General features: G+C 39.7%; 1 protein-coding gene across 1 annotated transcript in view; it reads right to left on the bottom strand.

The window, feature by feature from the left end:
- Positions 1 to 3753: 3753 nt before the first annotated feature.
- The window catches only part of CST7 (cystatin F), a 34298-nt gene continuing 15306 nt past the window's right edge, over positions 3754 to 22745 (bottom strand). Inside the window, exons 2-4 of the mRNA XM_033938372.1 lie at positions 16897 to 17060; positions 14696 to 14812; positions 3754 to 4263 (exon numbers count right to left, since the gene is read on the bottom strand). Of these exons, the coding sequence (XP_033794263.1) occupies positions 4183 to 4263; positions 14696 to 14812; positions 16897 to 17060 (362 nt within the window). The 3' untranslated portion in view covers positions 3754 to 4182. The remainder of the gene's footprint in view (positions 4264 to 14695; positions 14813 to 16896; positions 17061 to 22745) is intronic.

A 22745-nucleotide genomic window follows, 5' to 3' on the forward strand; every position in this document is an offset into this window, starting at 1 on the left:
TTTTCAAAAAGTCTCATTGCATTTACACTTTAGATGTTTTATAGATAAGTTATTTCAATTGTTTTATTATATTATATATGTTCATATGCATTATCTGTATGTAGGTTTTTTTTTTTAAATTTGTGATCTTGTATGTATTTGTTCAGACTCCTGAGACTCTGTTGGGGCTGAAACACGGTCATGTCAAGTTATATCGATAAGATGTTCGTGCACCAGAGTCTTTCTTCACTTTTTGTTACTCACTCACTCACTATCCACATATAGTCCAGGCATTAGCCTTTTAAAAACCTTCTTAAGGTAGATAACATATCTCACATCACAATACCTTAAGCTCTCGCCTCACAGACCTTGGTGGTACTTCTGTCGGTTATATTTTTAATACACAGACACAACACCAGAATAGTTATGTCTCAAAATGATTTTAAATTAGTTTTACTTTCAATAGTTAAATAAATACTCATCTTATTTGTAAGGTGGCTAGGAGATCATATTCCAATATAGGACTATGTTTTGTCAAAGCTATTTCAAGGAAATTCCCCCTTCGTCTGCCGGTTCAGTGTTTCCCACGTTTCATGGTTTGGTCACTCACTATCATCATCAGGTAGAAATCTCAAAACTCTGCATTCACTTTTCAATCTTCACATACCAAAAATTCAAATTTCATTTTTATTAAAATCTTAACTTAGTCCATCCATGACTTCAGTTTTGAAGATAAGTTCAGAACCACTCCCTAATAGAAGTTAAATGAAACATGTCCCATGTCAGGTATTTTGTCCAGCATCTCAATGTGAATCTTCTCTACTAAATAGCTTTCTTCAAAAAAAGTACGGTGAAAAGATAGTTGATGATTTTAAAAGTTTTTGAAAACACAGAGAGTGCAAGGAGTTGAGTTGTTGAATTGTATTCATATTTACCACCCTAACAATTGTGCTTTTTACCAGTTAAATTGAGTAGTGGTTAGGGCTGACAGCCAAGAACCAAGAAATAAAGGTTTTAGATATCACAATGCTCTTTGTGACTGGGCATTCAGTTAGGCTGTTGCGTTAGGTACAGAAAGAATTTGAATATAATTCAGGCTGAGCTACTTCTGAAAAGACACAAACTGAATATAGTCTCTCTGGGTATGCTTGGCTATGTGTAAGCAGTGCCCACTTAAACAAAAACTTTTCCACTTGTCCAAACTTATACGTGGGAAAAGAGCCTCAGTGCATCAGGGTTACAGTATTAAAACACTGTTTTTAGATATACTGTTTGTGGAAGAAGCTATCTAAAGAGTATATTCCTCTTTTGGGATTACTGATGGGAGCAAAGACAATGTTTCAGCTATCACATAGTGGTTTCCTTCAGGGTATCAAGTGATAAGATATAGTGCTTAGTATCAGTCAAGTTATTTAAAGCATAAAACAAAAGCTCCTATATATTCAGTAAATATTAATATAGACTTTTTTACAGATAAAGCATTAAGCCATCTGGTTTTATTTTACTTCCATCTGTTATTTATCAACTTACATGGAAAACTGGGACTCCTAATAGTCAAATGGATGAATGATAATCCAATAATTACAGAGATGAGAAAAAAAAAGTGCGGATGTGCTTCATAACACCGATGTTTTCAGTAATTTTTAACACAGTAAATGATGGTAGAAAGAGACCCATCTTCTCAGAAAGGTGACCAGGGTTGGATCTGTGATTTTGTACTCTTTATTCTATCTCCCCCCTCCCTCTTTGTCTTTAGAGTTGTAACTTGACATTTAGGGCTCCTTTTACTAAGCTGCGGTAGCGTTTTTAGCGTGCGCTAAAACCACTAGCGCAGCTTAGTACAAGGAGTCCTTAGTGCAGTCTACCCACTCCATACCTCTCTATGTTTTAGGGTTTGGAAATGCTCTGTAGATACTCTGATAAATCACATGCTTTTGGGATGTTTTTCCACTTATTTTTGAGTGCACTTGTTCCTCTCAGAGTGTTCCAGGAATCCACCACTATCGCCATGACAACAGCAGGAAATACTTTTTCAAGTTTCCTGCTTGCAGCTTCATTGCTTGTCCTCTTTTAGAGGTGACTAGACGTCTGTGAAAACCCAGCTTATGTCTTCTTTTTCTAGAACTGTCTGGGTGCCCAGATGGTTTTTGAAAAATGGGGGGAGTGTCTGGGTTTAGCCAGCCCCCCCCTCTCCATATTGTTTCTCCTGTCCTCTACACTCCCTCCTCTGACCTTGGATGCTGCTTCCCCTCCCGCTCTTTCTATCTCCCTACTCTTCTACCTGCCACTGTAATTTAAACTTCAGACAGCACTGCGCTGAAAGCCGCCTAGGTAGGAAAAGGAACACACTGCAGAGAGGTGGCTTCCAGGGTAGGCTGGCGGTAGCAGGCTCCCCTTGTTGCTGCTGTCAGCTGTCAAGGTAGGAGAGGGGACTGGATAATTATTATGGAAAGGAGAGAGTGCAGGAGAAAAAAAAAAAAAAGAGCATGGCATAGGGGAGGATAGATACCAAGGAAATGGGTGGAGTCATGTGTCCTCAATATGGTAACCCTTGTTTTATTGCCCTTTTTTTTTTTTTTTTAAACTGTTGACTTCTCTCTCTTTTTTTTTTTTTAAACGACTTAAAAAAAAAAATAAAAATGTGCATTTCCCCTATCTATTCTCTTCTCCAGAGTATACATATATTCAAGTATCCAGCTCTCCCCTCATTTAGTTTGATATACTGCAAATATAAAATTTAAAATCTAATTGGCTTATATTTTATTGTAAACCACTTAGAATTTAAATTTTTTCATTTTTATATTTGCGGCAAATCAAATAAACTAAAACTAAGAGGAGATATCTGGAGCCTTGGATGACATTTTGTTGCAAGAAAAGAAAGAGGGATGGGTGGTCATTTGCAATTGGCTACAAAGCAGTTTTTTTTTTTTAAGTCTTTCAAAGTGGGTTTTTTGTGTATTTAACAACATTTCACAAGTGACCAGCGGGGACAGGCTGAGGGGAAAGGATAAGGAATGTGATCTCAAGGTAGCAAAACAATGTAACAGGGTGATGGCCAAGGTATGAGGAATGCTTGGCTGTATCGAGGAGTATAACTAGAAGAGAAAGTGGTAATACCTCTATTTAAGTTGTGCTGAATTCTGTGTCTTGTTTTGGTCTTTCTGTTAAGGATGTTAAGAGGAAAATGACCAGAATTATTGCAACTAATCCTTATAGTCTACCCTTGTGTTTCAGTTTATGTTGTCAGTGTTTGTTTTATTTATTCCCTTCAGGAAGGGATAAAACAATAAATAAGAGAGAGACAACACGACCTTCCCTGAAATTCAGCCCCTCTGTAACCACCAACAGGATCTTACCAGGTGTCTGGTAGACAGAAAGCTCAGACTGGACAGCTGTTAACTACTACAGCTTTCAGTTAAAAGCATTTCTTAAATCAGTGGACTTCAATTTTTAAGCTGGGGCCAGGTGCGTCACTGACATCCATCTCTACAAGCCCACCTTCATGGGGGGGGGGGGGGGAGATGCTGGTAGCTTCAAGTTTGTGAGCATTTCCAAATCATTCTTGTCTATTGAGAAATGCCTTATGCAAGCATGTGGCTCTTCCATCCAAAAAAAAACCCAAAAACAACTTTCTTTATCGCTGGTCTGAGCCCGAGTAAAGAGGGAGAGTACCAAGCCCACAGATTTCCAGGGGCTGCATTAGGTCCTGGGTCTTGCATTAAATACCATCATAGATCATAAAGCAGTATGTTGAGGTCATAAACTACAACTGACTTAGAGCAATCCAGTTTTATTGATAAGCAAAACACCTAGATTAATTCTTTGTTTTGAAATGTCAGTCAGTCATTTGTCAGGTCATAGTTCTTTAACTGTACAGTGAAACTGAAAGTTATCATAATGTAAATACAGAAATTGGATGAAGATTGTGAAAGAGGCTGTATTTTCTCTGGCACATGAAAGATGGTAAAATGAACACTATCATTTAAAAATTATCCTTAGTCTAAACTGGGAGCTTTAAATAGTTATAATGTGCATGGTGTTAATATCCCTTACTTGACAGATGCGCTCTTCCATATGGTGATTTGTAAATTATGAATAGAACATGGTAGCTAAAAGCTGTAGAAAACCACATCCAGAAGATGGCAAAATTCCTTTCCCAGGGTGTGCTTCAGCATTTCAGGGGGCAGTCTTCAGTAAACATCATTAATCCTGACAAGCAACTACAGGCACCTTCACCATATTCAGCCACGAGACAATCCAGATTTCAAAGTAACAGTTGAGTGTCTGAAAAAACAAGGAGACCCCACTTTGATTATAGAAAATGTCACCATGGAACAAAGATCAGTAAGTTCATGACTGGAGCAGCATCTATCCCTTTCAGCATAATCTGCATCAAGAGACTACAACCACAGAGTGGCTGTGAACTCATTTCAAGTGGCAGGAAAGCATGAGATGTCAAAGGTTTTTTTCCTATGTTTCTGAATGAGCATGGATACAGATGTCCCTGAAAAACTTTTCATAAAACATGGAAAACTAGAAAAAAAAAAAAGTTACATCATGACAGAATTGTGGCTCAAGTCAGAGCTTTACAGAAATCATGTTCTGAATATTTCAGTGTAGAAAGCTTTTATTTTAGTATTTATACACCACTTATAACCTAATTGATTTTACCTTCAGGTACTCAAGTATTTTTCCCTATCTGTCCCGGAGGGCTCAACCTCTATCTAATGTACCTGGGGCAATGGGGGATTAAGTGACTTGCCCAGGGTCACAAGGAGCTTTTCCTCTATCAAGTTTCAGTAAAAGACCAGCTTTAAATGACCCACATTTATGTCAAAGTTATTTTGAATGTATCTGGTCATTCTATGTAATTAATAGAAACTTAAACAACAAAATAATTGTCCCTAGATTTCAGAGGTTTCAGTTTGACTTGTTCAACAAGAGTGTGCTCACAGAAAAATAATTTACTGTTTAAACTAAACTAAACCTTAAGTTTATATACCGCATCATCTCCACAGATGTGGAGCTCAGCACGGTTTACAAGAACTTAAAATATAGGAAGAGAAGGAAAAAAAAAAGGTTTACATGAACTGATATATAGAAGAGAAGAGTAAGGGGGGATAGAATTACATTTTAGTGAAAAGCCAGGTTTTCAGTTGCTTGCGGAATAATTGGAGGAAGCCCAGGTTCCGCAGCGGGGTAGTAAGGTCGTTCCAAAGACCTGTGATTCTGAAGAGAAGGGATTTTCCCAGTTTGCCTGCATAGCGAATACCGTGTAGAGAGGGGAAAGATAGTTTATACCTTTGGGCGGGTCTGGTAGAGTCAGGACTCGAGGAGTTATAAGATAATGGGAATAAGGGAGGAAGGATGCCATGAATGATCTTAAAAGCCAGGCAGGAGCATTTGAAATGGATTCTGGAAATCACTGGGAGCCAATGAAGTTTGGCTAGGAGTGGGGAGACATGGTCAGACTTGCGTTTTGCAAAGATCAACTTGGCTGCAGTATTCTGGATTAGCTGGAGTCTTTGAAGACTTTTTTTGATAGGCTTAAGTAGATGGCATTGCAGTAGTCTAGTTTGGAGAGGATGATGGATTGGACAAGGATGGCAAAATGTTGTTGGCAAAAATAGGATCTTACTTTCCTCAGCATGTGGAGGCTGAAAAAGCATGATTTAGCCAAGGAGTTGAGGTGGTCATTGAGGGAGAGAGAAGAATCGATAATGATGCCAAGGACCTTGCTTGAGAACTCAAGCTGCAGTGCAGCGCCTGAGGATATTGCGAAGAGGGTGGGCAGGCGTTCTAATTTTGGGCCGAACCAGAGTAATTTTGTTTTTGATTCATTCAATTTCATCTGTACCGAGAAGGACCAGGAATGGAGTCTCATTATGCAAGCTGTAATGTTCTCGTGGAGGTTTATGCACATGAAGCGGTGGGGAGAGTGTGGCGCAGTGGTTAAAACTATAGCCTCAGCAGCCTGAGGTTGTGGGTTCAAACCCAAGCTGCTCCTTAAGACCCTGGGCAAGTCACTTAATCCCCCCCATTGCCCTGGATACGTTAGATAGATTGTGAGCCTGCTGGGACAGAGAAGGAAAACTGCTTAAGTACCTGAATAAATGCATGTAAACTGTTCTGAGCTCCCCTGGGAGAACGGTATAGAAAATTGAATAAATAAATAAAATGTAAATCTAGTACTTAACTATCAAGTTCATGTGCACCAGCACTAATGCACATTAGTAAAGAAGTACCTTTGCATAAAATAGGACCTATGGTACAGCACGTGCGTTAGCATACTCTAATACAATAATACACTTCATCTAGTGCTGCAGAAAATAAAAACAGCAATTGTAAGGGGAACCAAGATGGCATCTGATTAGGTTGTGTTGGAAAGAAGCTTCCTTGGTAATATAAATTTGTCATATTAAGTTTATTGCTTTGAACTAGCGTGGGCTGCTTAAAATAGAGATGTATTCAGGTTCCCCCATGTCAAAAATAAACTATGGCCCAACAACTTTCATGTCCTCCTTTATGTAGCTCATCTCTGCAGTGTTAAGTGCTTCTGACCTTGAAGGCAAAGTTTCACTAAGCTCTTATTAGATACTCTATGAGTTTATAGGATATCTGATGCTGAGAAGACTTGAGACCGAAGGTCCATCAAGCCCAGCATTCTGTTTCCAAAAGTGGCCAACCCAGGACCCAGGAAACTAGCTAGATCCCAAATAGTAAAACAGATTTTATGCTGCTTATCCTAGGATTAAGCAATGGATTTCCCCAAGCCTTCTCAATAATGGTCTATGGCAGTGGTTCCCAACCCTGTCCTGGAGGAACACCAGGCCAATCGGGTTTTCAGACTAGCCCTAATGAATATGCATGAGAGAGATTTGCATATGATGGAAGTGATAGGCATGCAAATTTGCTTCATGCATATTCATTAGGGCTAGCCTGAAAACCCAATTAGCCTGGTGTTCCTCCAGGACAGGGTTGGGAATCACTGGTCTATGGACTTCTCTTTTAGGAGATTATCCAAACCTTTTTTAAACCCTGCTAACCAATTTCACCACATTCTCTTGCAACTAATTCCAGAGTTTAATTATATGTATGGAGAGATATTTTCTCCAGTCTATTTTAAACTAAACTAAAACTTAGCTTTATATACCGTGTCATCAACCAGAGGAAGCTGAACTCTGTTCATAATAATTAAAAACAATGCTAAAATTGCAAGGAATTTAATTTTCAAAATGTTTAGCAAATAAAAAAGTTCTTAATGATTTGCGGAAGAATTGGAAAGGACTAGGGCATCTCAAAGTTAAAGGGAGTTCATTCCATAATTGAGAAAATTTAAAAGCCAAAGAAAGGCTAAAGTTCTTCTACTTAGTAGCTTCATCTGATGCTCCCTAGCCGTAGTATTTTTGGAAAGAGTAAACAAGCGATTTACATCTACCCTTTCCATTCCACTCAGTATTTTATAGAACTCATATCATATGAGCCATCTCTTCAAGCTGGATAGCCATAGCTGCTTTAGCCTTTCCTCATAGGAAGTTGTCTCATCCCTTTATCATTTTCATTGCCCTCTGCACCTTTTCTACTTCTACATCTTTTTTGAGATACGGTGACCAGTGTTGAAACTTCCCCTATATTTCCTTTGAATCTGATCAGGAGTTCCTGCAATGTTTCCCTTGGGGAGGGGCAGAAAGCCTGGAGTGGAGTCAGGGGAACTAGGTGAGAGAGCGAGTCTGTTCAGGCAGTGGGCAACAAGGCTTCTAGTGGGATAGCTTCATGTATACCAGGAACTACGAATGCCCTTCCAGTAATGACTACAACTAGACCCTGAGAAACAATACTTTCAGTATGGAATGCTCTGGTTTTATCAAATTTGCATTTCAATAACTAACTTTTCTATCATCACTATTAAAGCATCAAAGTGGTGGAAACCCAGCTGTTTACTTGGGGTCAGAAATTTGAGGAGTCTTATAAAATGTGGTTAGACAAACTTCTCCAAGCACCAAGAGCTCAGGATAAATTAACCTGCCAAACTGTACCATATGAAATGTGTTGGCTTTGCAGGATTTTAAAAAGGTTTGGATAATCTCCTACAAGAAAAGTCCATAGGCCATTATTGAGATGGCTTGGGGAAATCCTCTGCTTATTCCTAGGACAAGTAGCATAAAATCTATATTATGTTCAAATCTATTTTTATTAAGCAATAGTAAACACAATAGTCATAACAACCATGGTATGCATTTTCAACAGACACCCGCGGAGGACTGGACTCTTATGCCCTCCCCGGACCCACCTCACCCCCACCCCACAGCAAAGAATCCCCAACCCCCCACCCACCCCTCCCCAACCCCCCACAGATACCGAAAACTCTTAGGCAGGGAACATCAAAGACACATAGAAGCACAGATTCAGAGGTGAAGTCTATTCAAAACACGGCTACGACTCTCAGGAGTCAAAATGTTCAAATACGGAGTCCAAGTGTGAACAAAGTCTCTGCTCCGGCATCGAGAAGAACAGGCCAAACGGGCCTCCCAACCCAGAAGTTCATGAAGGCGATTCCTCTAATACCAGAAAGAAGGTGGTTCAGAAGAAAGCCAGCAACACAGGATACATTTATAAAATCTATTTTACTGCTTGGGATCTAGCTAGGCATTTGGGACCTGGGTTGGCCATTGTTGGAAAATAGGATACTGGGCATGACCTATGGACAAACCTCAGTCCCGGGAAAGATGATGGAGGCACTGATTAAAGACAGCATCTGTGAGCACATCGAAAAAAATGGGCAGCTAAAACCGAGTCAACATTGCTTCTGTAAGGGTAGGTCATGCCTCAAACTTATTGTACTTCTTTGAGGGAGTGAACAGCCAGGTGGATAAAGGGGAATCTATAGACATCATTTACCTTGACTTCCAAAAAGCCTTCGACAAGGTGCCACACGAGAGACTGCTTAAAAAGATATGGAACCACGGGGTACAAGGGGAGGTCCACCGATGGATCAAAAACTGGCTGGCAAACAGGAAGCAGAGGGTTGGCGTAAAGGGCCACTACTCAGACTGGAAAGGGGTCACGAGCGGAGTTCTGCAGGGGTCGGTGCTGGGACCACTCTTGTTCAATATCTACATAAATGACCTAGAGGCGGGAACTAAGTGTGAAGTCATTAAATTTGCAGATGACACCAAACTATACAGCAGGGCTCAAACCAAGGAAGACTGCGAGGATCTCCAAAAGGATCTAACGCAGCTGGAAAAGTGGGCCGAAAAATGGCAGATGAGCTTCAACGTGGGGAAATGCAAGGTCATGCACGTGGGGAAAAAGAACCTGATGTTCACATACAAAATGGGGGGAACACCACTAGGGGTTAGTAACCTGGAGAGAGACCTGGGAGTGATGGTAGACGCAACACTGAAGGCATCGGCGCAATGCGCCACAGCCTCTAGGAAAGCAAACAGAATGCTGGGTATCATTAAGAAGGGTATTACGACCAGGACGAAGGAAGTTATCATGCCGCTGTATTGTGCAATGGTACGGCCGCATCTAGAGTACTGTGTCCAGTACTGGTCGCCGTACCTCAAGAAAGACATGGCGGTACTTGAGGGAGTACAAAGAAGAGCAACCAAACTGATAAAGGGAATGGAAAATCTCCCATATACCGACAGATTGAAGCAGTTGGGACTTTTCTCCCTGGAGAAGCGAAGACTTAGAGGAGACATGATAGAAACCTTCAAGATCCTGAAGGGCATAGAAAAAATAGACAGGGACAGATTTTTCAAATTAAGGGGCACCACAAGCACAAGGGGGCATTGGGGGAAATTGAAAGGGGACAGGTTTAGAACAAACGCTAGGAAGTACTTTTTCACTCAGAGGGTGGTAGATACATGGAACGCGCTTCCAGAGGCTGTTGTAGACAAGAAAACACTAAATGGTTTCAAAGAAGGTTTGGATAGATTCCTAGAAGAAAAAGGGATTGGGGGTATAGATAGGTATAGACCATTGCTCAGGCAATGGGCCGCCGCGGGAGCGGACCGCTGAGCAGGATGGACCTATGGTCTGCCTCAGCGGAGGCAACTTCTTATGTTCTTATGCTCCAAGCACCAAGAGCTCAGGATAAACCAATCTGCCAAATTGTACCAGGGGTTTCAATTCACACATTTTAGATTTTCTTCTGGCTTCAATATCTTTTGGAGGGTAAGTACTTAAAAGAAATTTTGGGAATCCTTTTTACAGATCCATCCCCTGCCACGAGGCAGAAGTAATCACTGCCATCTGGATCAACCAAGTAATGAAATAAATGCCTGTTGACACAATCAAACCTAAGTTTGCGAGATCAGTGAGGAAGTGCTCAAGAAGAATAGTGTTACTATCATTTCTATTCTGAAAGACACAATTATGCATTTTTGGAATGTGAGCTAAAATTCAAGTATATGCTTTATTTTCATACGAGTATATTTCCTCTTTGGTGATCACACACTCATACAAGATGGATGCACAGGGTGGTCATTTTGACCTGGTGCTAGACATACTCCCCTAAAGAAAGGGTAATGGTATGGCCAGTATCCAGATTTTAGATTTAAGTAGTGGCTATGCAGAAGAACTTTCAGATCCTGAAAATATATTGCTAGTGTAGAAAAGCAATAGCTATTTTAAATGCAGGTGAATAAAAGTTTGAAAAAAGGAAATGTGTGGCATATTGTTCTGGTGTCTTTTAATGCCTCATTGTGCAAGAAGAGCTTGTAATGGTATCCTATAAGCTACTAAACACAACATCTGCACAATGGATTTTGTATCCACTTTTGTGCCATCTGCCCGTTGCTGTCATGTAGTCTTATTATAGTTGCACTCTGCTACCTCCCAATGCTTTAAGGCAGCATTGAAAGAAGCTGAGAATACAGCAAAGCTCACTTTGTTCCTTTCCTGTCACACAGAACAGAGATGCTTACCGGTACTTGCAAAATACTGCAGGCACAGCCACATCATCTAGCTTCTTAGACTTTTTGAAGTCCATCACTATTTCCATCACCCCCCTTTCTGTGAAAATATTTAAGGAAGCTCTGATAGTCTAAGCTCAGAAGTAATATTTCAAGGCTTCTTCCCCTATGAATCTTTAGGTATAGAAAATGGCCAAGAACTATTTATATATACACCTACCGTATGGCTCTGTTCATCCTCATGGGTTAAATTCAGTATTTGATGCCCCTCCCCCCAAAAACAAAATACCTGGCACCAAAAAAGTATGCTATTTTATAAACCACACTTAAAATTAGGCACAGTGTATAGAATAGCGCTTATGTCTAGAACTGTGACTAAGTTTAGGCACGACTATTTGTACCAATGAAAAAAGGTGTAAACGGTTCTTAAATTTAGGCACAGATGCCCTTGTTCTATAATTCTGCGTGTAAATGACCATGTAAATCCCCTTTTTGTCAAAGGTAAAATATAAGCAAGAATCCCACAACTAGATTTATGCATGCAATTTGTAATTGACTAATTAGCACCTCTTATGTTATTTCTATTCACACTGTATGTATTAAACTTTCCTTGTTGTAAACCGCTTCGAACTTTTTGGTATAGTGGTATATAAAAAAATTATTATAATTGCTTGTTAAAATGGCAGTTCAATTAAATCATGTATATAATTTGGGTACACAGGCAAAATATGCATGCAATTTTTTAACTATTTGTATGGAATCAGGAGGACAAGTGTCTTGGTATAGAATCTGGATGCTGTCTAAAAAATGTTGTATTGTTTAAAATCACTACAGTTATGTAGCTTTTAAACTGCCAAATACATTTTAAACACATTTTAAACACTGTTGATTACTTAACTGTTTAGACCAGTCCTCACTGGGTATGCTGCCAGCAGGTGCCTACTCTTGCAGATCTTAAGAGAGTTACCTGAGATGTTTCCTACATTAGTTTTCAAGTTTTTAGAAATTTGATATACTACCCAGGGCAAAAACTGTCAGAGCAGTTTACATAATAAAATAACCCAGTGCGGGTAGGTTTAAAATTAGAAGGATGGAGGGAACAGAAGAAAAAAAAAAGGGGTAATAGAAAAATGAACTCCATTCATTAAAGGATAGTAAACAAAGAAGTACAGTAGAATTTCAGCTATCTGGCACCTATGGGGATTATTGGATACCGGATAACTTTCTGGTTGAGAGTGCTAGACATTTGTCCAGTCTCAATTCCCCCCCCCCCCCCTCCCTCCTGAATCACCAGCGGTCCTGAGCCACAAAGTCAAACTCCCTCCAGCCCCTCAGTGGCTGAAGCAGGTGGTGTCCTGAGCTGCAAAACCTCCTTCCTCTCTCATCCTTACTTGAGTGCAGCTGGTCAGCAGGAGGCAGCCTCAAAATAGGCTGCTTGCAGTAAGCCCTGACAGAGCCTTTCCTCTGATACATTGGAAGTGATGCATCGGAGGAAAGGCGCTGCCAGCAGCCTGCTTTGAGGCTGCCTCCTGCTGACCAGCTGTGCTTGGGTAAGGAAAAGAGAAAGAGTGAGGGACCACCGTCTGCTTCCGTCACTAAAGGAGGGAGGAGGGCTTTGCAGCTCAGGACCACTGTTGTTTCAGGGGTCTTTTTTTTCCTCACTGGTGATTTTTTTTGTTGGTTGGTTGAGAATGCCAGTTAACTGAGATTCTACTGTATTAAAATACTAGAGCCGGTGTGCCGAGGTACAGACCAACTGCTGCTGTCTAGACTATGGTAGTACTAGGGAGTTAAAAAAGGAATATAAAAAGGATAATCATGAAAGGCATCTCTAAATAGAAAAGCTTCGAGGGAGCCTTGGAAGCCCAAATAGGAAGAAAGATCCACTTTCAGAGGGTAGTGAATTCCATACCCTAGGACCTATAACACAGAAGATCTTAAATCGAATGGAATAGTAACAGATCTGGTGGAGAGATGGTACATATACATAGTAAACTGGATTGAGAAATCTTATAAAGTTCTGGTGGGTGTGGAATTAAATATTGAACTCCCCCACTCCAAAACAAAACAGGTATGCCTGAACAGTGTTATCATGTGGACTAAAGAAAGGATTTTGAAGGAGATACTATGTGAGACAGGAGGAGATACTGGGTGAGACAGACATTCTGCCTTTAGGACAATGTCCTGCAAACCTAAAGCCACGACACACTAAACGCCGGGCCACGTCTGGATGACCAGTGCATATAATGTTAAGGAAATTTTAAAGGAAAAAAAAAAAACAACTTTATAAATTTGGCAAAATATCTGTTAAAATGACTTTCTTGCTTGGCCCAGTTGTCTACTGTTGTGCGTAACCTTGTTTTGACTTTCAGCCCCAGCTTATCTTTTTGGTTGATCGGGGCCAAGAATGTTGTGGAAATATCTTTCATGGCTTGAGTGTAAGGAGGAACCTGTTCAACAGCGACACTTACTGGCTGAATTCAGAGCACTCAAAATACATGTTTCTGGGTAAGGGCTGCAAATCTGTGGCCCTGGTTATAGATCACCTCTGTAACAGTATGTCTAGTTGGGAGGGGGGAAACATGGTTATTTGCAAAAATGAAGCCTTCAGCGGCTATAGCCCAATACAGACTGGTTCAGAATAAACTGGAAAACCTATAAAAAGGGAAGAGGTGGTATAAGCAAGGATATGGGATGGACCCCTGGTGCCATGGCTTGACCAATACAGAATCAGCAACCAGAGTTCAGTAGCTGCCTAATGGCTAGTGCAGCAGCCTGCAAACCAGGAGAACTGGGTTCCATTTCTACTGTACCTCCATGTGACTCTGGCCATTAATTTTATCTATTTTAGATTATTGTAACATCATCTATTTAGGAGCGCAAGAATACTATTCAAATTTTCCTGTACATGCTTTAAGCTGATATTGGGATTGTCTCCAGCTTAACCATTTTCTTAAAAAAAAAAAAAAAAAAATCTTTATTCATTTTTAAAAAACTCACAATAAGTGTAACATAAGACACAGTTTTCTCATTTTGTATTATATAGACCATCAAGGGAAACTAGAAATTTTTACTTATTTGCTTATCCAAAAATCAATGGGTGTAGATTTAAGACATTCTTAGATAGGACCCTAGCGGTTGAAGCTGGTAGCCAGCAATCTTGGCTAGGTAAATGTATTCAACAAGTTATGCTATTTTATTGCTCTTTTCAAAAATTAATTAAGACCATTCTGTTCGATAAGTTTATTACTTAATGAGAGTTTTATACTGAAACTGTATCTTATAATATACTTGTATTTTTACTGTATTATTGTATTTCACCGATTGTCCAGCTCTCTTTAGTGTAAACCACCTAGAACTCTTGGTTATGGCGGTATAAAAGAATAAAGTTATTATAATATAAGAACATAATAGCCTTACTGTCAGACCAATGGTCCATCTAGCCCAGAAGCTCGTCCTCACGGTGGCCAATCCTGGTCACTAGTACCTGCCAAAAACCAAAATAGTAGCAACATTCCATGCTACCGATTTATTGTTTTGATTGTAAGTGCAGAAAGATGATATCTCACAAATTCCAATCCCATTTCCCTAGGAAAAAAAAAGGAATTCCTCCACGTTTCTAACCTAGGCATACACTGTGTGTAGATTACAGAAGACAAAAATTACTGACCTTCAGTCCTACCAGGAAAAAATCTCCCTACACAATTATTTATAAAAAGCAGAAGTTGAGGAATGCCAAAAGCGCACTGAGAATTCTAGCAACAGATACTTTACAGAAGGAAAACAAGACTTACCTTCTTTAGTGTCTTGTCTGTTTGAAATTCACATTTCTTTAACTTATAATGCTCATTTTTCTGACACACCGTCCTTCCAACCCTTGCATTGAGCATATACTTCAGTCCTTTCACAACCTAACACCCAAAACATGGATTTAAGGTCAAATGTGACAAAATAATGGGAGGTTAACATAAACAATGTTGTACTCAAAATTTGTTAAAAACTGCTGAATATAAATAAAATAAATAATGTGCATCACAAATGTAGCACAAGTTCATGTATAACTCTTTTATGGAAAATTAGGATTTTATCTCAATAATCTTTCTGGGAGACCCGTCTAGGATTCCTGTGGATGATTTATAGATGTCCCATACTTGCAAATTGATTGCAGATAAGTAAAATTTACTTTCTTCATTTCTGCCTACTTCTCCAGCGATAGTGCTCTCTTCAGTTATTACCAAAGCAAATTGATCATCATTACAACATAAGAAATGAGAAGGAAGGGTACAGGGAACATCCCGATAACACATTTTGTTGCACTTTGATGTTGGGAAAATTATGGAGCCCTTCATTGCTTCCGATATCAAAATTAGACTGATAAGCCCTCCAGGGACCTGGATGTAACTTGCACTGAGCAAGTCTTGTGCTCATGCCATTCCTAAATTTCAAAATGGTGGCTGCCACTGCAGAAGTTGCAGCAGTCAATTTGAACACACTGCCACTGAAGGCAGGAACAACTGCAGGATGCTTCTGCTCTAAAGCCACTGGAAGGTAGGCCGGGGGGGATGGGTTAGTGGCCCGGCAACAGTGGTGACAGGGGTAGATCCATATTTTTGATTTTGGTTCTGGCTGAAACCAAAACCGCCAATTTTTGCTCAGCCTCTAACTGCAAGGGACATACAGTTGTATGCCCTTGCCACATTTGTTCACTGGCAGTCACAGTGGCAGTTATGCCAGTAATTTCAAAAAAAATCTGGGCATCCAGATGTCATTATTAGAATAGGTCATCACTGCTTGGCATATGGGACCCTACTTATACAAGGAGAGTCCCCTCCACCAAAAATACCCTATAAACAAACATATAAAAGACCCCCCCAAAGGTGTGAGGTTTTTTCTGTTTTCTCAGTAACCTCTTGAATTTCCAAATGAAAATTTTACAAAAACTTTGTTACTACCTACTTTATGTACAGCGATGTCAGCATGACTACCTAGTGATTTTCACACATTCAAAAATGCTTATGCCACAGTGAGATTTTGTTAACAATTTGTACTCAATATGATAAATTTACAGATAATTTCTTTAAAAGCATTTTGGATCGGAACAATGCCAATCATAGGGAAGTTGGTGGCAGCTGATCTAGAACAATCTGCTATAGGGACTGATCGTCAAGATATTAAGAACTTCCCTAAATGACTAACGGCGGGGATGTACAATGAACATTCATAGTGACAATTTACAAAGTGTCAGAAATTTACAGTGTTTTTTTTTAGCAAGAACATTTTTAGACATGCAAAAATTGCTAAGTAGTAGTATTAAAGTAGTATCAACAACATACAGTAGCTTAAGAATTAAGGGCCAGATTCTATAAAACAGCGTTGTGTTGGTGGCAGCCTAAAAAACGGCTGCCAATCGTGTGTGAATCACACAGTGGCGCTGTTTTTAGAATCGCGGCTTTGCCAAAGGTAGGCATTAGAAATACAGGCCAGGGTTTTAAAGCCTACATTTCCAGCACCTACCTTTCACAAGAATTGCGGCTATGGCGGCACTTTACAGCGCCCAACACTGCTTACGGCACTGGGCAAAGTACCTCCGTAGACAGTGGGGGGGGGGGGGGGGAACAGTGGCCATTTTTGAGGTGCCCTTAGGTGCCTCCATTTCTTTAAATCGTTTTTAATTGGTTTTAAGTGACGTGGTCAATTACCAAACCATTTATCACCAATTAAAACAATTAAGTTAGGCACCTAACAGAGTGCGGTTACTAGAATTAGGGCCTAAATGTTTAATATGCAAATATGATGACTAAATAAGTATCTAAAATTCCTCATTGCCTCTTATCGTATACCATTAGTAACGTAGGACCTACTATAAACAAGATGGCGAAAGCATAATGACTTCACTGCATTATGCCAGAGTTATTCATGTAGAGAATCTGAGGCAATATTTCCCAACATATACCATCTTCACTGTGAAAGTTACTAATCACAAAACAAGTCCTACCTGTATCATTGCTTTGTCTATATCCAGTATCTTGAATACAAAAATATCATTTGATCTGTTATTGTATTCATAAACAGCAAATTTGGCTGCTTTCTTAACTCCAGGGTCATTTGTTTTAACTTGTCGGGGAAATCCAGGTTCTGTTGTCCTTTCCATGTAGTTAACTAAAAATAAAAAAACACACAAAAACCAATCTTTGATACTATGATGGTATTTAGAAGTATCTTCACATGCAAATAGCAATATCTACACACGTAGCATCTACTTTTTTTTTTTCCTCAGAGAATAGTTAAGCTCTGGAACATGTTGCCAGAGATTGTGGTAAGAGTGGTTAAAGTTATACCCCAGAGGCCAGTGTACAAAACAATACAGTACAGCCTATATCTAAATAAATTACAATTCTCCCCAAACTACTATGTACACATACAGACCACAGAGTGTGATTATGCAGAAGTCTCACTGAACCTGGAAGACGTACTGAGCCAAATTGACAAAGAGTGACAAATCACCTAGATACTGAAAGATACAGCCGATTTGCTGTCCATAGTACCTGAAGACTGGAGAGTGGCTAAATGTTATGCCAATTTTTAAAAAGGATTCCAAGAAGTTAAACTGATAAGCCTGAGTTCAGTACTGGGCAAAATAATGGAATATAAAAAATAAATTACAGAACATAGACAAACATGGTTTAATGGGATAGAGTCAGCATGGGTTCGACTAGTGACATAGCTAGCACTAGTGGTGCTCCCATGAAAACTGTGCCTGGAGCAGTCTGTCCTCCCCCTCCTTCCTTACTATGCCATTGGGTTCAACCAAGGGAGCTCTTGCCTCACCAATTTGCTGTATTTCTTTGAAGGTGTGAACAAACATGTGGATAAAGGAGAGCTGGTTGTCAGTTATCTAGACTTTAAGAAAGCTTTTGTCAAAGTTCCTCATGAGACTCTTGAGAAATGAGAGTCATAGGATAGGAGGCAATGTTCTGTTGTGGATTAGAAATTGGTTAATAGACAGAAAAACAGACGATAGGGTTAAATGGCCATTTCTCTCAATGGAGGAGGGTGAATAGTGGAGTGCCACAGGGATTTGTGCTGGGACCAGTGCTATCTAATCTAACATATTTATAAACCTTCTGGAAACTGGAACAAATAAGGCGATTACATTTACAGATGACACTAAACCAGTGGTCTCAAACTTGCAGCCCAGGGGCCACAAGAGGCCCTTGGTATGTTTTGCATAATCACAAAAGTAAAAAAAAAAAAAAAAAAAGTAGTTTCTTCATCATGTGTCTCTTTAGCTATAAATTACAATATTATTATTATTAAGACTTAGCCAAAAGGAAAGATTTATAAACTATACAGTGTTTTACCTCATGCAAAATTGTAATTTTATTAATAAGACATTAACTGTTTTTTTCCGAGGCCCTCCAAGTACCTACAAATCCAAACTGTGGCCCTGCAAAGGGTTCGAGTTTGCAACCACTGCACTAAACTGTTCAAAGATTTTAAAACCCATGCAGACTAAAAAAAAAAAAATTGCAGGAAGACTGGTCATCCAAATGGCAGATTAAGTGGACAAATGCAAGTGATGCACATTTTGGACTATTCTTCCCAATCATAGTTATAAGATGTTAGAGTTCACCTTCGGGGTCAGAATCTAAGAAAAAGATCTAGGTATCATTGTAGACAATACTGAAACCTTCCACCTAATGTATGGCGGCGGACAAAAGAAGCAAAACAGAATGCTAGAAATGATCAGGAAAAGGATGGGGAATAAGACGCCTCTGTATTGCTCCATGGTTCAACCTCACCGAGTATTACATTCAATTCTAATCACTATATCTCAAAAAGGATGTCAAATTTAGAAATGGTTCAAAAGAAGAATGGCCAAAATGATAAAGGGGGATGAACTCTCTTATGAGGAAAGGTGAAAGTTAGGAAGCACTCTTCCGCTTGGAAGAGACAGCAGAAGGGAAATAAAATTGAAGTCTACAAAATCCTGAGTGGTGTAAAATGGGTACAAATATATTGATTTTTTTTTAACACCAAAAGACTCAATGAAATTACAGGGAAATACTTTTTTTTTTTTTTTTTAAATTCTTTATTCATTTTCAAAATTACATTAAGTGTTAAATATTTTCATTCACATTAACAGTAAGTACATCACTTACAAACAATCATTGGTACATTACATAAATTCTTATCCCTATCCCTTTCCCATCCCTCCCACCCATATATTCCATTATCATATGTAATTTATTTCTTATATACCGCTAATCCGTTAGGTTCTAAGCGGTTTACAGAAAATATACATTAAAATTATAAGTAAGAAAAGGTACTCAGAAATTCCCTTACTGTCCCGAAGGCTCACAATCTAACTAAAGTACCTGGAGAGTAATAAAGAAGTGAAAAATAGAGATAGAGGAAAAAAAATAAGAAAATAAAAATTCTAACAAGACTGCATTGATCTAAGTACTTTGGAAGAGAGGAGAGAAAGGAATAGATGCAGGAGGAGGAACCGTTGAACAATAGGACAATATAAAACATGTAATAATAAAATTCCCCCCTCCCTACGCATTAAATTGATAAATATACGGGAAACAATTTCAATTAATCTTTACAATATTTTGTTAATGGTTTCAACACATCCTGAAATTTCTTAAAATATCCCTGTTGTAATGTAATAAATCTTTCCATTTTATAGATATGGCATAAAGAGTTCCACCAAAAGTTATAATTTAATCTCTTCCAATCCTTCCAATTATATGTAATTTGCTGAATGGCAACACCAGTCATTATAAGTAATAATTTATTGTTGTTTACAGAAATCTGACTTTTTGCTCTCATTTCCATACCAAATATCACAGTATCATAGGATAATGCCACTGGGTTATCTAATAAATTATTAATTTGGTCCAAAATTGATTTCCAAAAATTCATAATAAATGGGCAATGAAATAATAAATGATCTAAAGTTCCTGCTTCCAGATGACAATGCCAACATCTATTAGACAAAGAACTACCTAATTTTTGCAACCTAATAGGGGTCCACAATGCTCTATGCAACAGAAAAAAACAAGTTTGTCTCATAGATGCTGACACCGTACATTTCATCCTCCAAGACCAAATTCGTGGCCATTGAGATGCAGTAATCTCATGCTTAATCTCAATGCTCCACAGGGAAATACTTTTAAAACCAATAGTTCTGGATACACCAATCGCCTGAAATGGAGCCAATTATAATATGTAAATAGTGTTATCTATATACAACATATAACCATTCATTACTCGCTATTATTGAAACTCTATTAAATTAATTTTCAAACATTATTTTAATATATACTTATATAATAAACTAGTCTTTAAGCCCATTACATTAACGGGTGCTAGAGAAGATGTCTGTCTGTCTGGGTTTTTTCCTTTGTCTCTCTCTCCTTGTACGCTGTCTGTCTGTCATTCGTTCTGCCAGTGTCTCTCCCTGGCCCCCTGCCTACCTTTATTTCTCTGTTGCGCCATGCCTGTCTGTCTCTCCGTGGCCCCCTTCTGTCTTCCCCCCCTCCCAGAGCAAAGCATGATTGTTTTGTGCCCCCCCAGCAGCCCCCTTTCCCTCTCCCCCTCCCCTTGTTGTGCCATGCCTGTGTGCTCCATGGCATTCTTCTGTTCCCCTCCCCGATGATTGCTGTCTGCCCCCAGCAAACCCCCTCCCCCCAAAGCAGCCCCCTTTCTCTCTCCCCTGGTCCCCTGTTCTGCCATGCCTGCCCACTCCGTGGCCCCCTTCCGTTTCCACCCCCTCTCCCATTCTTATCCTCCCTCCATCCCTCCAACTGGAGCTGGTCCTCTCGGCCCAGATCGTGCATCAGGCTGTGGTTGCCATTACTGCCGAGCCCCCCGTGCAGCAGTCCCGGCGTCCTGCCCCAGTACTGCTCGCCGTCGACCAGGCTCTCCTGCTTAATGACTGTGATTGGGGCTGCAGGAAGACACGCGAGTGTGGCGGCAGCGGCAACCCTGGCTCCTTCTTCAGCACCATGTCGGGAAGGTGGAGAGTGGCCTGCGAGGTTCGCTACAGCGGCTGGCGAACCTCAGCAGGCCGCTTTGAAGAGGAGCGGCAGTGGGAGGGAGGAGTCGCTGACATGTTCTGCACACTCACACGCCTCCAGCTAGCGTAGGCACCGTGAGGACTGGCACAGAAGCACACCTCACGCCACTAGGACTCACGATCTTTCAACAGCGCATGCGTGCTTAGGGTTTTATATATAGAAATGTCATAATACAATACAATACACAACATCAATCACCCTACATGTATCATGAAACCCTCCCTTTCCTTTCAATCCCCCCCAAAAGTTCATTCATTCATTGTTCAAATCCTCCTAAAAACCCTGTGCAAAATTTGCCTTGTTATTCAATCACAGTTTTCCAATCTCAATTGTATTTTATGGTATACCAACACTACAAAGCAGGGTACAATTAACCAAATTACCTATCTCAAAAAGTATTTAATACTCCCCACTTACCATCCTTTTTTATTAATTTTATTTAGATGTATTTTAAAATAACCTTTCCCTCCCCTACTTTCCTTCTGTTTCATGTAGGTTAATCTGAATTGGTCCAGTGTTTTTAATATTTGATAAATTATTGTTTTTATTTACCTATTTTAATTGTTTCCTCTAATCTTTTATAATGTAAACCGTCTAGACCTGTGTTTTGATAGACGGTATATCAAAAATAAAGAAACTTGATAATATAACTAGGCAGCTTTTTTTTTAATTTAAATATACTGTATTTTTATTAAACACAAATCTTAACACTAAGGTGCGCTAGCATTTTAGCATGCGCTGAAGATTAGCGCGCGCAAACCCCACGCTAAATGAAAAATACTAACGCAAGCTTTATGGAGGTGTTGGCGTCTAGCGCATGCGGCATTGTAGCGTGAACTAAAACCGCTAGCCCACCTTAGTAAAAGGAGCCCTATATTATACATGAAACATAAATGAATCCATACTGCACTTCCAGTTACTAAAATCTGTATTATCCAACAATACAGTGGAAGAAAATCTGGAGCTTGTACTCAGTCCATTCACAAGCCTTTTCTGATGAAAATAAAGCTGTTCCACATCATAGTCTGTGTGTGTGTATTTCATTTCTCCAGTATTCTACAATGTTCCAAGCATATATTGATTCTTAGACAAAGCTGTTATGCCTTCTCACTCCAATTCAGATACTCCAGCCAGCCCAACGTAGCACCACGTTTCGTTATTACAGGAGCTGAAACTGTGGCAGGTTTTCAATTTCTTTACTGCTTCATTTCATTATAGATTAGCAACTGCATGGGTTCACAAGCCCACTCTCCCCTCAGACAGGATACAAACATTGCTATGTTTCGCAATCAATGCGTCTTCAGGAGCTGAAGTCGGGAGCGTCTCTCCTCCTATTCCGCAGCCTGAAATCGGGTGTAATTCCAAAACGGGTAGTCAGCTGATGTACTCTGTTTCCACCATCTTGCCTCAAACAGTACCCATTTTGGAATTGCACCCGATTTCAGGCTGCGGAGTAGGAGGAGAGACCCTCCCGACTTCAGCTCCTGAAGACATATTGATTGCAAAACATAGTACTATGTTGGGCTGAAAGCTGAATCGATTGTGTTTGCTTTTGAAGAGGAACATGGACAAAACAATGAATTTGGAAAAGTATCCATAAAATACGACTGAGATTGGAAGACTGGTTGAACAACAAGGCAAATTTTGCACAGGGCCTTTAGGAGGATTTGAACAATGAATGAATGAACTTTTTGGGGGGATTGAAAGGAAAGGGAGGGTTTCATTTATACATATAGGGTGATTGATATTCTGTATT

The sequence above is a fragment of the Geotrypetes seraphini genome, chromosome 3 (genome assembly GCF_902459505.1).
Source record: "Geotrypetes seraphini chromosome 3, aGeoSer1.1, whole genome shotgun sequence".
Taxonomy (NCBI): Eukaryota; Metazoa; Chordata; class Amphibia; order Gymnophiona; family Dermophiidae; genus Geotrypetes; species Geotrypetes seraphini.